This window comes from Nicrophorus vespilloides, unplaced genomic scaffold (genome assembly GCF_001412225.1).
Source record: "Nicrophorus vespilloides isolate i.1.1-1 unplaced genomic scaffold, Nicve_v1.0, whole genome shotgun sequence".
Lineage (NCBI taxonomy): Eukaryota > Metazoa > Arthropoda > Insecta > Coleoptera > Silphidae > Nicrophorus > Nicrophorus vespilloides.
The window spans coordinates 64,301-83,465 of record NW_017095487.1 but is presented as its reverse complement, the minus strand read 5'-3'; the positions used below and the strand labels follow the sequence as shown (position 1 = coordinate 83,465).

General features: G+C 32.7%; 7 protein-coding genes across 7 annotated transcripts; 5 read left to right on the top strand and 2 right to left on the bottom strand.

The window, feature by feature from the left end:
* Positions 1–1,677: 1,677 nt before the first annotated feature.
* On the top strand, positions 1,678–3,786 carry LOC108562176 (cholinesterase-like). Its single transcript, XM_017920470.1, has 5 exons — positions 1,678–1,834; positions 2,157–2,439; positions 2,503–2,876; positions 2,932–3,400; positions 3,454–3,786. Exons 1-5 carry the CDS (start codon positions 1,751–1,753, stop codon positions 3,759–3,761), a joined length of 1,518 nt encoding a protein of 505 aa, XP_017775959.1. The 5' UTR covers positions 1,678–1,750; the 3' UTR covers positions 3,762–3,786.
* A 1,499-nt stretch (positions 3,787–5,285) lies between these two features.
* LOC108561928 (glucose dehydrogenase [FAD, quinone]-like) lies at positions 5,286–8,003 on the top strand. Its single transcript, XM_017920112.1, has 2 exons — positions 5,286–6,877; positions 7,547–8,003. Exons 1-2 carry the CDS (start codon positions 5,399–5,401, stop codon positions 7,892–7,894), a joined length of 1,827 nt encoding a protein of 608 aa, XP_017775601.1. The 5' UTR covers positions 5,286–5,398; the 3' UTR covers positions 7,895–8,003.
* Positions 8,004–8,218: 215 nt separating this feature from the next.
* On the top strand, positions 8,219–9,436 carry LOC108562414. Its single transcript, XM_017920772.1, has 4 exons — positions 8,219–8,477; positions 8,971–9,099; positions 9,164–9,286; positions 9,339–9,436. The coding sequence occupies exons 1-4, from the start codon at positions 8,339–8,341 to the stop codon at positions 9,395–9,397; spliced, it is 450 nt and encodes a 149-aa protein (XP_017776261.1). The 5' UTR covers positions 8,219–8,338; the 3' UTR covers positions 9,398–9,436.
* A 500-nt stretch (positions 9,437–9,936) lies between these two features.
* Positions 9,937–12,074, bottom strand: LOC108562326 (prion-like-(Q/N-rich) domain-bearing protein 25). The gene is made up of 5 exons (XM_017920653.1): positions 11,760–12,074; positions 11,557–11,700; positions 10,757–10,903; positions 10,446–10,697; positions 9,937–10,395 (listed from the first exon to the last, which is right to left on the bottom strand). Exons 1-5 carry the CDS (start codon positions 11,836–11,838, stop codon positions 10,049–10,051), a joined length of 969 nt encoding a protein of 322 aa, XP_017776142.1. The 5' UTR covers positions 11,839–12,074; the 3' UTR covers positions 9,937–10,048.
* A 454-nt stretch (positions 12,075–12,528) lies between these two features.
* On the bottom strand, positions 12,529–14,188 carry LOC108562016 (tenascin-like). The gene is made up of 6 exons (XM_017920227.1): positions 14,067–14,188; positions 13,747–13,998; positions 13,537–13,674; positions 13,018–13,281; positions 12,829–12,960; positions 12,529–12,774 (listed from the first exon to the last, which is right to left on the bottom strand). The coding sequence occupies exons 1-6, from the start codon at positions 14,125–14,127 to the stop codon at positions 12,701–12,703; spliced, it is 921 nt and encodes a 306-aa protein (XP_017775716.1). The 5' UTR covers positions 14,128–14,188; the 3' UTR covers positions 12,529–12,700.
* Positions 14,189–15,061: 873 nt separating this feature from the next.
* On the top strand, positions 15,062–17,130 carry LOC108561384 (coiled-coil domain-containing protein 174). Its single transcript, XM_017919327.1, has 6 exons — positions 15,062–15,204; positions 15,293–15,477; positions 15,578–15,796; positions 15,853–16,169; positions 16,217–16,444; positions 16,496–17,130. Exons 1-6 carry the CDS (start codon positions 15,175–15,177, stop codon positions 17,026–17,028), a joined length of 1,512 nt encoding a protein of 503 aa, XP_017774816.1. The 5' UTR covers positions 15,062–15,174; the 3' UTR covers positions 17,029–17,130.
* Positions 17,131–18,303: 1,173 nt separating this feature from the next.
* On the top strand, positions 18,304–19,165 carry LOC108562101 (60S ribosomal protein L30). The gene is made up of 3 exons (XM_017920343.1): positions 18,304–18,377; positions 18,537–18,649; positions 18,818–19,165. The coding sequence occupies exons 2-3, from the start codon at positions 18,542–18,544 to the stop codon at positions 19,064–19,066; spliced, it is 357 nt and encodes a 118-aa protein (XP_017775832.1). The 5' UTR covers positions 18,304–18,377; positions 18,537–18,541; the 3' UTR covers positions 19,067–19,165.

The following is a 19,165-nucleotide window of genomic DNA, read 5'->3' as shown; positions in this document are numbered from 1 at the left end:
GGGTATAATTTAGACTTGAATGACATTTTATAAATGTATGTACAAATTATGTTATATTGTAAAATACATAATTTACATTTACGCGCTGTTAGCATGGAACGAATTACTCACGTAAATGGTGGAAACTGTATAATTATTTAATTTACTTTAAATATGCAATTTCCTTCTTTTGAATTCATTAATTATACACGTACTTATTATTACAATAGATAATATCATAAACAAGTTTAATTTTAATAAATGTTATTAAATTTCATCTGAGGAATATTTTTTTTATAATTTGCACAAGACAGTCACCATTGTTAACGTACACAAAATAAATAATGAAATTTCCCAATTCTTTATTGTTAGTTTCATACAATCTAATACACAATAAGTAATAAAACAAATTAAATAGAACGGAAATAATAGCCCTTTGCAGCAGTTAATCATCTTGTTTTATTATTATTGTGTGAAAAAGTTTAATTCTGTTTATTGTTGGAATTAAGGCGGAAAGACTGCGGCTATTAATTTTAAATGTATGCAATTAATTAGAATTATAATTAAATTAAAATAACGGGAGCAAATTTTACAGACAAATAAATATTTATCAAATTTTTAATTAAAAATATATAGATGTTTTTTCAATAGATTTTTTTTATATGTCGTATAATTTTATTCACAATCTGTTCATCAATGTAAACATTGAGTAAATTTAAGATTGCGGTTGACTCCAGTCTATCTTGGTATCTACTACTAAATGTTGCTTTTGTATCCTCGACAATAATTTTGTATAGTATTCCGAGATGCCAAACTTTGTCAAAAGCTTGCGATATGTCTAAAAGTTTTTCGAAAACTGATGATAATATCGGTAGAAGACTTATGGGTCTGTAAGACTTGATGTCTTCGACAGGTTTTCCTGGTTTAGCTATTATTATAATTTGTGCGACTTTCCACTGCGCAGGAAAGTAACCTATACGTAGTATAGTATTAAATATTTGAGTGATCAAAACAATTCCTTTCAATGGGAGTTCTTTCAATAGTTTTCCCCTTATTAAGTAATACCTGGCGTCTTCTTCAATCGAAATAAAAAAATAATGATTTATTTATAAAGTTAATTACAAAATACTATACTCGGACAAGAATACCAAATTAAATACAAACATAGTAAAGTATAAAAACATTATTTTATATACATGGATATTAAAACATTGTAAGTCATTGTAATTTTGTGAAAGATTAATTAATCGCGAAAAATAAAATGGAAAGATACATTTGTAATTTTGTTTAATAAAATATAAATTTAATTTTTACATAATGTTACATTCTTTAAAAATATATTAGTAAAATTAATAGACATATCAATTATAAATATTTGTTCTACGAAGTAGCTTAACTAAAAATATAATGATTAGTTTTGAATTATATAGAACAAGAAGTTTTAGAAGTAATAACCATAATAATGCACACATGCAGATACTTACACACCATTTTTATCACTATATTATTAAATAATTAAATAATCCATGCAAACAATTATTTACAATATTATTTTGGTTTAGAAAATAACAGGTTTTTGTCACTTAATACATACATCAAATGACTATCCAAGCGGAAAGTTTGTATAAAATAGCTGATAAATTAAAGTCATTCGTCAATTTCCGCAAATTTCAAAATGATTTTCCTATACTTATTGGTCATATTTTGTAAGGTATCTACTGGACAAGAGCCGATTGTTGAAATCGAGACCGGAAAATTGCAAGGTACAGTTATGCAAAATTTAAACAACGAGGACTTCTTTGCCTTCATGTCAATTCCTTACGCAAAACCTCCAGTTGGGACACTCAGATTTAAGGTAATAGTTTTAAAATATATTTGATTTAATTAATTATATTTAAATTATCAAACTGAGTTTTTGATATTGGAATTACTACTAAACAAAATATTTATTACAACAGTCATACAAAATTAAATAAGAAAATTTACATATTTATAGGTCTTTCTGTGTAATATTTATCGTATAATTCAGAGTTTCTGAACATATGGGCCACGATCCAAAATTAGATCGCGTTAAATTTTTAATGGGTTTTAATTATCTACGTGTGATGCGAGAAATACTCGCGCGCAAATAGGTTGAGAAATGCTTGTACACATTATCATATCTATGTGATGTTTAGGGTTTAGAACCTGCAGATAATTGGGAAGGTATAAGAGATGCAACAGATTCTCCAACGCCTTGCAGCCAGAATGCTTTTGGTATGATTGTTGGAGAGGAAGATTGCATGTTCCTTAACGTGTATACACGAAATACAAATCCCAAGGAGTTAAAATCAGTCATGGTTTATATGCACGAGGGTAGCTTCTGTTTGGGGTCTTCAAATATTAATACACTTGGTCCTTACAATCTAATGATTGAAGATATAGTATTGGTTACATTTAACTACAGATTAGGAGTGTTGGGTACTACAGTTTCATTGATATTTAATCTTAATGTTATTATATATAATTAATATAATTCTTTAGGTTTTATGAATTTGGAGGGTAGCGACATTGAAGTTAACAGCGGATTGAAGGATCAAACTTTTGCCTTAAAATGGGTCCAGAAGAACATACATAAATTTGGCGGCGACAAGAATTCGGTAACGATTTTTGGAAATAGTGCTGGAGCAGCCAGTGTGAGCCTCCACTTGTTCTCACCAATGTCCGTTGGGCTCTTTCATAAAGCAATTTCTATGAGCGGAAATGCTATGGTGCCGTGGTTGATGGGAGTCAAAAACAGTGGTCTGGAGGTTGCTAAGAACTTGGGAATTACCTCTGAGGATCCAATAATAATTGCCGACGAATTGCGTAAAATACCTTATCAAGAATTCATAAATGTTCAAGAAGAATTAAACTGGGTAAAGTTGGTGATATCCTAAAGAATTCAAGAGAATATTTTAAAATTGTTTCAAGTATGGACAAAATGACGTTGAATGGAATGGTGGCATTATAATTGAAGATACAGGCGAGAGCAGATTCCTAACAGCTAATCCATTAGAGGAGGGATTTGTTTCAAAGGTGCCTTATATGATAGGGTTTAATGATCTTGATGGTGATATCATGGAGTTATTTGAGAATATATTCGGTTCTCCGCACGATTTCTCATTGCAGTCGGATATGCCACGCACATTGGTGCAAGGCGACAAAGCTATTCTCATGGATGTCATAGATGAAGTCAGAAAAGAATACTTTAATGGTACATTGCCGGATAGATATGACTACAATTTCATGGAAATGGCTAAAGACATTACCTTCAAATATCCTACAATCCAGCTGGTTAAGAAGTATGGAAATGTTCAATCAACATATTTGTATGAATTTAGAGCTGACACGACGTTAAATTTATATAAACATTTTCTCATAGGACAGGGAATATACAAAGGTTTTTCATCTGTTCTTTTTTAGTGCTATCAATAATACTTATTTTTAATACAGGGGCAGGACACTCAGACGATCTAGGTTATATATTCAACAATGTACTTACTCCGGATATTGTTTTGAATAGTATCGAGCATAAGATCGTTACGAAATTTGTGAAGCTGTGGACGAACTTTGCCAAGTACGGAAACCCAATTCCCGATGCACCTACACCAGCATTAGATAACGTTGTATGGAAACCTGCCAATTCCAAGGAAATGAATTACCTAATTATTGATAACGATGAACTGAAAGTAGACGTTCTCGATTTGAAGTCCGCTAATTTTTGGGATGGCTTATATAAAAAATACAATAGAAAGTATTGAAAATATAAACAATTTTGAACAAATATCTACTAGTATTTTAGAATATTAATAGTTTATTTGAAAATTGAAGCACGCACATAATTCACACCGTATATTCAAAACATCTCAAGTATCTCGAATAGAATATTAATGTATAAATTACTAATTATTTTGTATTAATCATTTAACACCTTAAATGTTCATCTACTTCATATAGGTAAAGATTAAATAATTCCCAGAGTGTTAAATTCTCTCCAATTATTTTCCTAAATAACTCAATCCTAAACTAAATAAATTGTTACAAAATCCACGAAAAATAGGTTTAAATCTGATTTTTTTTTCAAAAATCACAACAGTATACTGCTTCATTTAAACCGTAATGATCAATAAAATTTGTTATAATTGTCAAGAATATGTCTTTGTACATAATATTTTTATTGATTTAGATATTTGTTAAATAAAAACTTTTTAATAAGAATATTGGTGAAAGATATCGTTTGTAATTTTCAATAATATGCGATATTTACTGGGTATTTCATGTTTAGAATTTTATAAAATGGATAAACGAAAAGAATAGTATGATTAAATTATTCATTATTTTTATAGTCCAACTCAAAGTTAAATTAAAATATGAAATATTCTCATTTGTCGTCGTGTTTTTATTGAGTACTGCATAATTGGTAGCCTAACTAAAAATAATAAACTCAATAAAATATTGTACTAAAATGTAATTAGCTGGAGAAATTATGCATTGAAACAAGCAAAATGAAGTTCGATAATGGAATCATATTCTTCTTTATTTAATGGAAACGTAATAGAAAACTATTTTATCGATTTGTAAAATAAAATATTATGGACAAAATAACTTTATATACATAAAACAATGTATAAGTGTTTTTTCACTTCGGTTTCCGTCATTTTACAAAATAAAACAAGATTTTAATTTAAAAAAAATATATATTTCATAAAGTCAAGTCTCTTTTTGTTCAATATATATGTTTATTGGGGAAACCGATTACCCGGACTGTGCGTGTTATTGCTGTATATTAGAAAAATGTCTATCGATGGAATATCAATTTATATACAAATATTTATAAACTTAGACAAATGTATTTACATTGTTCAAATATTACAAGTTTATTATGTTTGTTGTGTCTACGATGTTGTAAATCGATGTTGACCGTGGCCTAATAATATTTTCACGTAAAATTGAAAGTAAACTTCGGGCAATTAACACGAGCAAGTTTTTCGACGTTAAAAACCCATACAGAGAACAAAGTGCGCGTTCGATGAGCTGAATACTTCTGCTCTTGCCTAATGCACTTGGAATTCAAAGGCATGTTCATATGTTATTCTCATTCGGAATCTTAATCGCTAGGAGGGATCAAATCGCGGATCGTGCGTTGTTTACAAACTGCACAAGAGAATAATCCTCTGTCGTTCTGCAGTGTGTGATGTATTGAACAAACAATGCTAATTAAATCGAGAGGACGCGCAAATTGGCCGAGCTATTGTGTAATAGTCGGAGCGAGGTTTCGATTGCGAGGAATATTTCCGAACGGTATCAAATACAGAAGGAGGAGTAGGAGCGGTCCACAAGGCTGTATACATTTTTTTTTGGATGAAAAAGAGACCAGAGAACTCAGTGCATCGGAAAAATGTGGTTGAAATGTATCGGAGTTGGTTTGGTGGTTTGCGCTATAGAAGCGCAGATGTTCGGAAATTTAATTGAAACTGTGAGGTTGTACAGCGATCCAGTTTTGAGCCCTCCCGAGGCGGATTTCATGTACGAGTATGATTTCATAGTAGTTGGGGCTGGATCCGGAGGATCGGTGGTGGCTAACAGATTGTCGGAGAACTGGAACTGGACTGTTCTGCTCCTGGAAGCGGGGAAGGATGAAAACCTCTTAACTGACGTTCCATTGATGGCAGCTCTGCAGACTTCATCTTCCTACAATTGGGGCTACAAAAGTGAGGTAATGAAAAGTGGATGTTTAGGTCTAATCGGCAAACGATGTAACATCCCCAGAGGAAAGGCCTTAGGGGGGACATCGGTGATGAATTTTATGCTGTACACTAGAGGTAATAAACTAGATTACGATGAGTGGGAGAGTCTAGGTAATAAAGGCTGGAGTTACAAAGACGTGTTCAAATATTTCCTCAAATCAGAAGATTGCAGCAAGTGCGAGTCAATTGATAAAGACTACCATGCGAATGGTGGTTATTTGAAGATACAGCATCCGCAATATAATTCTCCGATACTCAAGAGATTTCTCAAAGCCGGCAGCGAGTTGGGCTACAAAATCTCTGATCCCAACGGCAAAAACCACATAGGTTTTTCGCAAGCGCAAGCGACCATGGTCAATGGAAGAAGGTGCAGTGCAAATAAAGCGTTCTTGAAACCTTTACTGCAAACAAGACCCTTACTTCAGGTGACTACTAGAGCAAGAGTAACTAAAATTTTGATAAATCCGAAAACCAAAAGAGCTTACGGCGTCGAAGTGATAAAAAATCGGATTAAATACGTGATCAGAGCAAGAAAGGAGGTGATTGTATCGGCGGGAACTATTAATTCACCGCATTTATTGATGTTATCCGGAATTGGTCCTAAAGAGGATCTTGAAAAAGTTAATATTAATGTTATCAAGGACGCTAAAGTCGGGCACAATTTGCAAGATCATATGGCCTTTTCGACTCTCGCTTTCTTGGTTAACCAAAGCGTAACGGTTTCGGATGCGAGCGTGCAAAATCCCTCCGATGTGCTCAATTACGTGATCAACGGAAAAGGTCCATTCACCATTCCAGGTGGTTCTCTTGGCTTAGCATTTATTCAGACTAAATATGCCAAGAAGAAGGATTATCCAGACATGGAGCTGGTTTTAGGCGCTGGTGCACTGAACCAAGATACTTTTGGTACAATGAGGGCTTTACTCGGAATTCCAGACAGTTTCAATGAAAGAGTATACGTGCCAATCACAGGACGACCGGCCTTTGCCATTGCCACGGTGTTGATGCGGCCCAAGAGTCGTGGTAAAATTCAGCTAAAAGACAACAATCCACTCCACTGGCCGAAGATCATACCCAATTATTTTCAAAACGAAGATGATGTCAAGGTCATGGTTGAGGGCATCAAAGCAGTAAGTGTTTTTACTTTACAGAAATATATGGTGCAATTATCTTATGCAACGCGCATATCATTAATAGAAAATTACTAAATTTTTGTTTGAAGGTTAAAAACCGCACCAGATATTCTTGCATAACTATTATTCTTTCAAATGCTGAAACAGACAAATGAATTATTTAAATATTTTTTAAAATTGTTAAAAATAAAAAATAAATTGAAATCTTTCTTAAGTTAAGCAACGTGTTTCGTATAGTATTTGGAAACATATGCGATATTATTTTTCAAATTTAGAGAAATAAAATAATAATACGTATACTAGTGAATCACACATATTTACACATTACACACATCTGAAATTCGTTTATTAAAATTGCGCATTTTGGATACTTTGCCTAATATAACCTTATTTATTTTATAGTAATAAAAAGTATAAGAATTAGTTATTATTTCAAATTCTTGATATTAGTCTTGATGATATATAGGTCTATCTATTAATATTATTGGATTTTATTACATAATATATCATTATTTTTATTCTTACACTACATAATTTTCACAAATGTTGTTCTTCAATACTTTATTTATATTGTTACAAACAGAATCCGCAATTGCTTTATTAATTTTAAATATTTACTAAGTTTTAGAGAAAAATAGATAATTAATTTTATCTGAAATATTGCAGGCCGTCGCAGTTTCTAGGACACGAGCGTTCGCAGATTTGGGTACCAGACTTCACGACATTCCATTCCCAGGTTGCGAAAAGTTGCGTTTCGAAAGTGACGAGTACTGGAGCTGCGCCGTGCGACAAGTCTCTACCACTCTGGGCCATCATGTAGGCACCTGCAAAATGGGTCCAGACAATCACCCGGATGCTGTGGTGGACCAACGGTTAAGGGTCAAAGGGATTCAAGGGCTCAGGGTTGTCGACGGATCGGTAATGCCAAACATCGTTGCCGGACACACAAACTCGGTGATCATGATGATTGCCGAAAAAGCATCGGACATGATCAAAGAAGACTGGCGACGTTGAAGGGAGAACTCGACGGTGATATACGGTGAATACCTATTTAGTTAACCCAAAAAGAACAAGAGACGCAACAGTGCGAGATACTTCAAACGAGACCGGTTCTGAAAGTGCAGCCGGCATTGACCTATTGCATTACTTAATAATTATATGTGATTTCTACAATAAAACAAAGTATTATTTCTTTCTTTTGCGACGTTTTCTTATTTTCCTCTTCTTGTATCATGTGTCGTGTGCGTCTCCAAGGGCTTCGCTGCGGTAGACCAATCGATACACAATAACAAGTGCCCTTTTTTAGCTTTCGGTTTACATTTGTGCGCCGAACTCAATATCACATCGATCAAACAACACCCATTCAGCACATATGTTGTTTTCTTCTATTCTCTCTTACGTCGACCTACCTATTGCCAAACAATCCGGTCACTATCTTGAAGAGCCCAAAGGCACGCAATGGTTCCGCGGAATGCTTGCGTGTTTATCGTCATCGGATGTTTTATTTCCATCGTCGGAGCACAGATCTACGACTTTGGACAACCGGAAGAATACAATGAGCCCGGCCATGGTAGCAACAAAAAGTTATACAAACTCGGTAAGATCGTATTGATTCACCGGCAGTTATATCACAAAAAAAGGAACTGTTCTTGACTACTCACTTCCAAGGCTATTTTGCCCTTGATTTTTTTTAAGCTATTTCTAAATTATCCAATTACCTACACGCATATAACACATGCATTCAAAGTGTCGAGGTCATTACCCATGAATGCATTACCATGTTTTACTTTATTTTATATTTCAAATTCCAAAAATTATTTATAATACATAATTTAAACGAAAATACTTCAGTCGATAGCTCTTTGGTTTTTTGTTTGTTGCATCAAAATAAGTTGGTTTTAGTTAGTTTAGACATTAGATCTTTCATAAATGACTATAGTAGAAACATTTATCTATTTTATTTCATTTCATTATTATTTACAAAATTTATTTGACCATTACGATTTTTTTTACCATAATTCTTTATTATTCCATATTATTTAATATGAATAATAACATTTGGAAATCATTCAGGTGAATTTGTTTCTTAGGTGAATTTAACGATAAATGCAGATCGACTCGAGATTGTCGTCACTTTGGTTACGTCTGCAGAGACAACAGAACATGTCAATGCGATTTTCTATACATACCGGATTCCGAAAGGAAAACTTGCGTCGGAGGTACAATTTCCTTGAATATCTTTAAGATATTTAAATATTTTCGTCATTACTAATTTATTTTCAGGCGTCAATCAACGATGCATCTACGATGAGCATTGTATCGAGGGGGCTTTCTGTATGAACCAAGCCATTTGCAAGTGTAAGGACAATAACCCAATCGAACTAGAGGATGGCTTAGTTTGCGCTGGTAAATGGACACGTTATTGTTTTCCTTTAGATATTTCATATTTAAATTTTAGGTTGTGCTTCTATACTGCCATGTTTCTTACTGCTACTTATTTCTCTATTTGCATTATGATAGAACTCACAAAAATAAAACAAATGTAAATAAACAGAGGCAAACAACACACTGGATAACATAATATCTTAGAGAAATTTTACTCGATCGATGCATATTCTATTTAAATAAAAATTATATGTAATTAATTATAGTTAACAAAGTATTATGGTAAAATTTGTTTGTGGAAAACTGTTTATTTAAACTAAAAAAGTAATTATTTAATCTTTCATGAAAGCCTGTTCTGCAAACAGTCTGAATAAATTGTTTTTTTTTTGTTAAATTAATATTTATAATACTTATATGTAAATAATGTGTGCGTCAAAAAAGGATGCAATTCAAAGTTTGGTTAGGTCATCTAACCAGCAGATTTTTTATTATGGTAAAAAAAATATCTTCATAAAATAATTGTACACTACTAATACCATTCAGCTATTTTTTATGTATATTTTTAATAACTTTTAGTCTACCTTGTTCGATGAGTTTCAAAATTTATGTTTTTGATATTGTATTTCATTTAAGTATAAAAAATGATGAGTTCTGAATTCAGTTAGTAAATAATGTATGAGGTTAATAACAAGAATTGCATGGACCTATCAATTTATTAATAAATCTATTTAATAAGTTAGGAATCAATGTAAGGCACACAAATGTTCGACTAATTGCTATATTTTAGTTAATTAAAAATACCGCAATGATGATTATCAGTCCGAAGAAATGGAGCGTGTTGTATTGAGCGCTGTTCAATTTGGCGCAACCTTTGTTAGGATCGGTGCCCGATTTGCAAGAACACACCCCGTTTGTGCACTCAACAACGTCCTCCAACTTTGGTTCAACAATGCACTCGCGATAATTATTGCACGGTTCGCCAAGATATCTGCTCTTGAAACAGCGATTCCCGAACACGTGAAAACTCGCCTCGCATACGCACTTGTTTTCGTAGCAAAAACTGTTTTCTAATATATGCGTGCACTGGCTAAGCTGCTTACAAGAATCGGGAACTCCTAACTCGACAGCGGCTGAAAACGTTAAAGATCATTATCGATATTCAAGTTATCGATTGATTCACCTTTGAGGCATATTTCCTGATTGTCGGCAATCACATAATCGATTTTGCATTTGCATACGCCTCTACAGACTGCGTTCAGATGGATGCAAGAGTCGTCCTCCAAACAATTCGCTCCCAAACGTGCAGACTTTACGCATCTGCCGTCTACTATGTGTTCGTTCAGTCCGCAGGTGCATTTTCCGTACGAGCAATAGACCTGTTCATTGTCTTTCGATAAACAGTTGTAGTGATCTACGCAAATACCATCCAAACCTACAAACGAAGTATGTTAAAAGTTATTGAGAAATTTGATTATTGAAGCATTGAATTACGCGAGGTGTTATAACAAGCCTCCTGTTCTTCGACGTAATGAGCGCTGCTGAGGCATTCGCAGATAAAATCCTCATTGCATTGCGAATCCAAACCTAAATTCAATTCGCATTGCTCATCCTTCACACATTTCTCACCTAATTTGGCATCTGAAATAACAAATGACATTTAGTGTACGAGGAAAAAAATAGTATCAATAATCATAAAATATTATTATAATCTTGTTTTTGAAACTTTATTCAATATTTCAAATAAATTTCTCATTAATATATATATATATGTATCAAGACTCAAATTTTAAAAAATAAACCATTAAAATTGCAGATAATTGATTAATAAATATTATTATACAGTGAATCCTCAATTAACGCATAATGAGTAATTCGCTTAACGATCAAAATAAATTATAACAAAAACTATCTCATAACGATATGTCCCGGATTGTGCGCCTGCTACATCATTTTCCAAATTTGGGTTCAAACATTTTATGTGTGATTTTTTTTATGTAAAGTTTAAAATATCTTTGACATTACACATCATTTTTCGTCATAAATTTATATTGAAAACAATGTTTCACATTAAGAGTAAACGTCTGGAACGGATTATGCTTGCTAAGCGAGGTCCCACTGTATTTATTTTATAATTTATAAAGTATTTTGATTTATAAATTGAAATCATTTTAAAAAAGTTTAGTTTTAATTTACATTTATTAAATGTAATCAAATTATTTAAATAATGCATACTATAATTTTTCATATCTATTAGTATAAACTAAGAAGTATGAATTCAATTTGAGACTTACCTCGCACGCACATGTAATTGGAAGGGTTGATTAGAAAGTAGTCTTGTATGCATTTACAAACTCCAATTTTGTTGTTATCCCTACCATAACAGAAACTGTTCTCTTTGCAACCGCTATCATTTAGGCATTCCTGATTGGAGATCACTGAAAATCGATATAGCATAAGAACGAGTCTTACTACACACAAAACATTATATTCATACCTATTCGTTCCAACTTACGCAATCGCGCACTACTGACACTCACTACAAACAACATACAGCACCAAACCACCGTTTTCATCTTAGTCAGTTTATTGTTTTAATGGATTAGAGGGATTTAAATTTAATTTAAATAAACCTGGACCGCAGTTGCACCGTTTATGAGTAACGAATGTGCCACAAACTTAATTATTATCAGTGTGTCATTCGAATTACATTTTATCGCGCTTCGTTCAAACACAATAGGGAAGAGAAATCCGCACCTAGAAATTGGAAAAGTATTTAGTCTCTATCCGTCCGCGAGGCAATACTCAAACAACGTCGATACGGACAGATAAGATAATGGAGTTCTATTTTACTCGCGATGTATACAAAAGTAGTTGACTTGCTCGTAACATTTGCATTCAACTACGAAACGCGTAGGTTCCACATCCAAAGTTACGGGTACTCTTTATTCTGAGTTGCTAAGCACTCGCACGCAACTTACCAAAGGGCATGTGGCATTGCGTGACTTACTAAGAAAATTAAGCATAAAACGTTAAATATTAATAACATCTACGTAAAACATACACAAGTATAATCTTAAACTAAATAATTATAACTATTTTTAGTGCTTTTCAAACTTAAGAAACCACCACTGCATTCAGTACTTTTCATAAACATTAGTTTAAAAAACCTCTTTAAGAAAATTGAATAAAACAGAATATAATTTCATGAAGGTATTGTGAGAAGCTAAAAATGAAAGCAAATGCTTAATCTTTTCCAATTTATTGTTTCGAACAAAGAAAAGAAACAAAACACAATGTTTAATATGTACAGAGAGATTAATTAAATATAAACACCGTGACTAATGATTGGAACCATGGATGTCGTGATTACGAGCGCCACGAATGAGCAATATTACATATTTTTAAGTATTAGTGTTCACAATCAATCAGGATAGTTTAAACACGGCAGAAACGGGCGACCATCCATACAACAATGGCCAGAGCCCAGGATAGGTGGCTTCTATTCGCTCCTGTATTATAACATTTATTAGTTTATTGCAAATTAGAATCATTACTTTACTCACCGGATACACAGAAATGATCTACCTGTTCATAGGGTGCTTTACATTTGCATTCGCCCAAAATGCACTCCAACCTCGACGGTTCTGGCCCCGGCTGATGACACTCTCCGTTTTCCTTACAAATATTGCCCAGCACTGGAAAAGTAAAAATTCTGTTAATGCTTGGATATGCGTATACAATGAAAACATTACATAAATCTTTGACACATTTGTTGTTAGCAGCTTTGAATTGGAAAAGATCGTAACAGTTGCAAAAGCCCTGAAGGCACTGCGAACCGGAGCCCAACGTCTCGGTGCACTGGATATCCTCTACGCATGGCGAGAGAAATGTCTTCGACTGCAGAAGACATCTCTGGTCGCTTCTCACATATCTTTGGATACAACTACAAACATTATCAACACATTCACTATACTCGACAGTACATTCATTCGACTCGTGGCAAGATTCTCCCAACGCTAAAACACAACAGAAATATCAATCAATACATTTTTTGTTTAAGAATAAATTTCCATTAAATATAAATTGTAACTACAATAAAATGAACACAATTTAAAACCCAATATTTTCGATTCGTCTTATATTAATTTAGAGATATATCAATATTTAATTATTTATTTAATTGAAAATAATTCTCTTTTAGTTGTTAATTTTAATTTCTGGAGATTTTCAAATAAAACTAATAGAAATATAATTATAATTCTGTCACCTACTCTTATTGGCAATACACTGCTTCCCAACCAAATGCAAGTTATCATGACATATGCACATGCCATTGTAACAAATTGAATTAGTCACGTTGGCGGAACATTGAGAATCTTCTAAGCAAACCGATCCGACTCCTTGCGAAACTGCAAATTACAATAGCAATGAGTAAATAAAAGAATATTTGCCAGCGCCATCAACTCCGAAAACGTGCTCACTCTTCAGGCATTTTTTTCCTTTGGACGCGGCGATCATTCCTTTTTTGCAAACGCACTTGTTCTGCAGACAGTACGAATCCAGGACGCTGCAATCCTTCAGCTTCCTGCAGGACTCTCCGATTCTCGTGACAATGACCGATTCATGATCGTAGTCACAGTTGGGGCATTCGCAAACTTTATTAATGCACTTCGCATCAATTGAAAGATGATCGCAGTCCTCGTCGCCTATACATGGTGCCAATACATTTTCCCCTGGAAACGTAAAATTTAATTATGAAACACAAATAAATTAAAATACAATTGAATCGTAGGTAACTCACTGAATTCCATACAGGATGTATCGGCAATAAAAACAAACGTTAAAATTAAAATCTCCTTCATACTTGGTTGCTTGTAATGTACTGCAACGGAGATAAACTTCGAACTCTCGAAAATGACTGAAGATAACTTTTTATTCGCAATTTCATTTCTTTTTATTTCTTCTCTTCCTTATTTCCTCGATTTGTTTACGGATTGTTAATCGATTTAAATATGCGGTTTGCATTATATACAGTAAATGTCACATAAATAATATTCAGTAATATAATATACATTATTGCAGTTGTAATATCGCATAGTCGATTTGATGCGATTAATATAATTTTGATATATATATATATATTTTTATTTTGTTAATGAGAAAATATTATGAATATAATTATTATTTATATTCAAAAATAATTAAATGCCTGTGTATTCCACATACAATAAGATTATAATTAAATTCAGTTCCTTTAAAAAAATGCAAACAAACATTGATTATTTTATATAGCTCCATAATTAATAATGTGTAATAACCAACTTAATACTTTTGTTTCATTTAGTTCTATTATAGCAATGATAGTGATAAAATATATATGTCTTCTTCACCGGAGAAGCATAATTAATAAAAGAAAATCTTCTTCTATTTTTATAAGGCTTTCAATTGCTCTGGTGTACAAAGTTGTGTCTATCGACAAAACTTTGTCAGCCTAAAGTTAGTGTACTTTCTGATCTGACGGGTTCTGCAGATACAAAGATAAGACAAGTGTGTTTCGGCGGTAGATGTAGAATATAGTTAAATACTACATTTGTTAAGTACAACAATAAGGGCTCTTCAAACACTTGGGATTACCTCTGTTATCAGCGAATTTAGGGATATGGTCGGTGGGATATAGATATTAATGAGTCTCCGGTATAGAATCGTGATTTGTTACGGATTTAGGTGGGCATTGTAGCAAGATGTGATCGTTTGTTTAAAAGAAAATCAAAATACAAAGTGTATGTAATGTGTGTAACAATCCGCACAGCCAAGTAAAAGCGGTTGTATAACTATAGTAAAATGTCATGAAAAGTGTTGTAAAAGAATGTAACGTATAAAAACAAAAATATTTTCATTTTTCAAGTAAAATGAGTACGTACGAAATAAGTAAATCTTCTGTAAGTATAGGTTATTTAAATATATCAACATAATTTTATTAAGCAGTGTTTATCAATATAAGGTTATGTTATGTGTTATTGTTTGCAGCTTCTGAGTTTAAAAGCTGAAGTCCTAAAAAAACGGGAAGAGGTTAATAACTCCAAACAGGAGAATTCAATCAAGTTGCTCAAATGTATGCAAAAAGGAAAATTGGAGTTAAAGAAGAAAGCATCGGAGCAGAGCAAGGCTCCTGAGATAACTGAGGAGGAGTCAAATCTTCTAAAGCAATCTAAGTAATTTGTTATGCTTATAATAATTTGTTGTAATCTCTAATTATTTGGTTTTTCTATTGGAGACTCTGTGAAAGTCACTTAAAGTTTTACTTGATTTCAGGTCGGCATTGGAAAATAAAGCCAAATTATATGATAAATTGAGTAAGGGTTCAAAGAATGATGAGGAGAAAGAAATAAATCGTAAATATCTAGTGGAGTTTGATAAAAAAATCAATAAAGGCAGAGATGATGATTCCGATGATGAGAGGAACAGATATTCAGAGAGTGAAGATGATGTTAATGAAGACAGTTACAGAGCAGATAACTCAGATGATGAATGGTTTGTAATTATATTTGCAAAATTATTACAGTATTGTTAATATTTAATGTTACTAGGGTGGAGTATGTCGATTGTTTGGGTAGGACCAGAACATGCTTGAGAAAAGATCTTTCAGTAATCAAAGAAAAAGATAAGAGCTTGAGGAGTACAGTTGAGAAAAGAGAATCTCGTGAAGAGATTAGAAATAATTATGAAAAGGAATCTGATGAAAAATCAGAGGATGAGGATGAGATACCCAGTGAGGATTTCAAGGATGACAGTGAAATGTTATCTAGCGATATGCAGCGCGAACTGCAACGCAGAAAGTGGGAAAAGGAAGAGGACGATTTGCAGCATAAATCCGACGTGCATTATCAAGATGTCCTGTTCAATGGTAATTGAGTTTTTAGGTTCTTTGTAATATTAATCAAATGATTGTAGAGGCCAGAACGCACGGTGTTGGATATTATGGTTTCTCCAAAGACGAGGAGGAGAGAGCAAGGCAACAAGAATCATTGAACAATCTGCGAAAGGAAACGCAGCATAAGCAGAAAACTGCTCAAGAAGTAAAGAAGAATCGTGAAAAGCAGATGAAAACTAGGATATTGGCAGCCACGAACAGGAAGAGGGTGCGCGAAGGATTACCTCCATTAACAGAACTCGAAGAAGGTATTTTGAATATTCATCAAATTGTGTTATATATTAAAATTATGTTTTTAGAAAATCCAACTAAAGTTGAACCTATTGAACCGGAGAAACCGAAGTTATCGCATAAAGACGAGGAAAATGAGAAGAAACGAGAGGATAAGAGGAAGAAGCACGTGAGGCCCTGGGATATTGGTAAAGATGGTGTGAAAGAACACGTGGAATATTCTCAAGAAGAATGGGTGGATAAGCAGAGAAAGAACAGAGATGAGGAATTTGCTCCGCCTTCATGTTACACTCATGATAAATATAGTGCCAAAATTGAGCCCAAGAAGAAACTAAATCCGTATTTGAGTAATTCTAAACAGGAAAGTAGACCTATCCAAAACGAGTTGAGCGAGGATAGCAGCGAAGACGAAGATAGGTTGATGTCAGATTTTTATAGAGTTCAAAAAGGTGCGGCTATTCCACCTCCGTCCACTTTTGACTATTACGGTCCAAGCAGCAAGAAACAAGCCAAGTTTGATAAAAATGACTCTGACATGGAAGATTCAATTATGCAGGGATTAAAGTATATTAGGAATAAGGTCGAAAAAAAGAAGTATTAATTAAAAAATTTAATAGATGCTTGATTTAATTCTGAATTTGCTGTGATTCCTCTACATGTTTGTACAATACATAATATATTAAATATAAACCTTGACACTTGATGTATTTTATTAAATTAGGTTGGACCAAGGTAGTTTCTGTGCATGTTTTGTGTTTATACAACAAATATTATGAAATTTATAAAAGTTTTTAATCTTTTGCTTAAAAATGTGATAAGAGATTATGACATAAATATGATATGTCGCAAAAACTAAACTTTTCAACAGATCATTATTTTGAATAATTTATTTCTGCATTAAATATTCATATTATATGTCTCAAATGATAATGTTTTAAATATATGTAGTTAACTTTTTAGAGATTTCAAATCAAATTGCAAACAATATATACAGCAACAATCATCCAACTTTGTAGTGGAATCTTTTTAAAATGAAATATAGAATTTGAAGTTGTTTATTCTACAGTTGTACTTGTAATGAAACAATTAAAATCCTCAGTTTTAACCGAAAAGTTCATCTTTTTGTTATATGCGCTATTGAAAAAAATGAGAATTATCAAAAAAATCGTTGTGATATTAGAATCAGAGTCAATTTTAATATTATTTTAAAAATATTTAGCCGGATCATCTACATTATAAAATTTATAATTAAATTCTAAAGAGATTATCGAGTGTAGATGAACTCCTTTTGCACAAAAAATCGTTGGTGACCTTAATATATTGCTATTATTGATATAGTTATTCAAATTTCTGATAAAATAGTTATAATGCATCAAACTAAACAATAGCCATTAGATGGTGTTAATTCGCTTTTGTTCTTATGTTTTAATAGACTTATAATTTTAACTAGAAGATCAAATTAAAAGATCAATTAAAACTTGTGTATTGCTTTTAATATTAATGTGACAGATAATGAAAGTATGCAACTTGACGATCATCTAACGGTTAAAAATTTACAGTTTATTCCTATAACTTTGACACAAAAGATATAAGTAAATATTAAAAAAATAACATTAATATAATACATATGTATTACAGTAATCGACTTTAAAAAACAATATGTTTAATATAATTATATAGACCAAACATGATTGCCTTATTTTAATAGCATAAACCAATAAATCCTATTTTCTAAATGTGTCTGTATGTAAGATTGTATTATTAAAGTAAGTTACTAAATATTAACACACTTAAGTAACTAAATTCAAATTTTAAAATTTTGTGTCGCAAAAAAATCCCTAGATTGTAGGGTGTTTTAGGTTGTGGTAACATTGCATAGGAAGTCTGACGCCGACATATTTCTTTTTATACTTGTCTCTGTCCTGTGCTGCACGTGGGAATATAAACCTGGTAAAAATTTGTTGATTTCTCGTAAAATATTGGTCCAAAATTATTTTCTCGTTGTTTACGATGTTCTGTGTCCATACGGGCCATCGTTTGTGAAGAATTTAATTCGATAAGACCAGAATTTTGCAAAATTTCTAACCTCGAATCTTCTTGTATTTACAGAAAACATGGTTGCTCTAAAGAAGCAGAAGAAGGCTATTGAGAGCATCAACAGCAAGTTGGCTCTGGTTATGAAATCCGGCAAATATTGCTTAGGATACAAACAGACGCTGAAAGTAAGTACTTTTTGTTATTTTTGTAAGCACAATATTAATGGTCTCCACTTGTATTTAAAGCATTGATAAACACTTGTTTTACCTATGCTAATGCATGCATGTAGCATAAACAAGTCAAGCCACTATTTATTATTATTATTACTAATTCTTTATTTTCTTTTCTTTTAGACTCTCAGACAAGGCAAGGCTAAGTTGATCATAATTGCCAACAACACACCACCACTAAGGAAATGTGAAATAGAATATTATGCTATGCTGGCCAAGACCGGAGTCCACCACTACACTGGTAATAATATTGAGTTGGGAACCGCCTGCGGTAAATACTACAGGGTTTGTGTAATGTCCATTACGGATCCTGGAGATTCAGACATTATCCGTTCCATGCCAGCTGGAGACCTTCTCCCAACGGCCCAATAAGGATGATTACAATAAGTTTATTATGTATAAATTTTAAAATAACTGTTGTTAGTTTATATATTGACAAAAGAATGGACAAATAGAAATTGACAATGGTAA